This window comes from Arachis duranensis, chromosome 8, assembly GCF_000817695.3.
Source record: "Arachis duranensis cultivar V14167 chromosome 8, aradu.V14167.gnm2.J7QH, whole genome shotgun sequence".
In the NCBI taxonomy this organism is placed as follows: Eukaryota; Viridiplantae; Streptophyta; class Magnoliopsida; order Fabales; family Fabaceae; genus Arachis; species Arachis duranensis.
The window spans coordinates 47896696-47898408 of record NC_029779.3 but is presented as its reverse complement, the minus strand read 5'-3'; the positions used below and the strand labels follow the sequence as shown (position 1 = coordinate 47898408).

The 1713-nt window shown below is 28.7% G+C and overlaps 1 protein-coding gene across 1 annotated transcript in view; it reads right to left on the bottom strand.

The window, feature by feature from the left end:
• Nucleotides 1-1247: 1247 nt before the first annotated feature.
• LOC107463374 (ethylene-responsive transcription factor ERF023) overlaps nucleotides 1248-1713 on the bottom strand; it is a gene marked incomplete in the record, with an annotated part of 883 nt that continues 417 nt past the window's right edge. Inside the window, 1 exon segment of the mRNA XM_016082156.3 lies at nucleotides 1248-1713. Within this exon segment, the coding sequence (XP_015937642.1) occupies nucleotides 1428-1713 (286 nt within the window).

Here is a 1713-nt window from a genome sequence, read left to right as displayed (position 1 = left end):
CTAATTATATTATATGTTTAACTAGTTGAAATTGAAAAGTTTGACTTCCCAAAATGAAATATGCAAAGTGTGAAGAGGGAAGAGAATATGTTCATAAAGAAGAAATATGGTAGAGAAAGTTTCATTATTCCACTACTTTAGAAAATTCTTGTAGTGTACGTAAAAGGTATATAAAAGGATAAATGGATTTTAAGCAATTTGGTGATAGTTGATTCCACTTGCACGCCAGAACTAAGATGGCTAGATTGAAATTTTTATTTAAGTGATTAATTAAGGAAAAATTATTATTAAATGGATAATTAAACATACCCTTATCTTCATTTACTATGAAAATATTAACTTTTTTAATCTTTTCTACTAATATTCCTTTCTAAATTCGTCTAATTTAATTTAGTAGTAAACTATAAGTATCCAACGAAATTTGGACTCAAAATCAAAATTCTTACAAAATAAATGAATTTATCTACTATTTGACAAATTTATTGTTAGTTAATAGTTACTTAATTAAATACAACTTTTTTAGGCTTAATTAAATACAAACTTTTTTTTAGGGTATTATTAGGGTTAAAATTAAAGAGGAATAAATGAAAAGTAGTGAAAGATAGAGAGAGAAACGTGGAGATATCAACTTCAAAGATTTAAAAAAAAAAAATAGATAGAATAAAAAGGTGAGTGTGTATATGTGTGTGTAGATATTAGTATTTGAGAGAAGAGTAATTAACAAGTTCAATGCAAAGCTAACCACCGTTTTATAATTATGATTATTACACTTAAACAATCTCATTTCTTGCTTTATTCCTTTTCCTCTTTTAATTTCTTCAGTAATTGAAAAAAATATATATTATATATATGAATATATACATTCATTCTAATATTACCTTTATAATTTTTGAAGTTCAATTTCGAAAAAAAAAATAAATAAAGAACTCATGAAAAATCTAATACAGAAGAACCAAACTTCAAAGAGATGTATAACTCTAAAAATGTGTATTCAAGTTAATTATAAATAATTAAGTAAGCCAAAGCTTCAATTCAAAATCCACCATTTCATGTATAAAATTATAATCACTAATCATGCTATATGCTAACTAATTAAACAGCATTAAAATTAAAATTATATCAAAATAATTGTTAATAATATACTAATTAGCTATTAGATTTTTCTGTTAACTATATTTTTTTTACAAATAAAAAACAAATAATTTGTTTTTAAGTCATGACTTAAAGAAATTTTAAACAGTAAAAACTATGCTAAATATCAATAATTAGTGGAGAAAAAATTTTCAGTTACTGCTACAAATTATTATTATAGTTTTTCTTCCAATAATTATTTTATAATACACACATAAAAATAATTAAAAAAAATTAAAGAGGAATTAATATACCAACCACAAAGTTATCATTTTTTCTAAAAACACACACATACACTAACCACTATACGGTAACTCAACTTCCGGCCAAGCCGTTACGTCGCCGGAGCCGGAGGATCCGCCGGAGTTCCACCCACCGCCGCCGTGAGAATAACTCCATCTGCACTCTCCATCGTTCATGAGCTCAGGCAGCTCAATTTCTCCCCAGAAATCATCGCCGTCGGAGGAAGAATTCGAAATGCCGCACTTCTCCGGCGAATCGCCGGCGTCATCGGCAGTCACGGCTGCTGCTGCGGCGGCGGCGGCCATGTGTGCTGCTTTTGCAGCTGCGGCTTGGATGTCA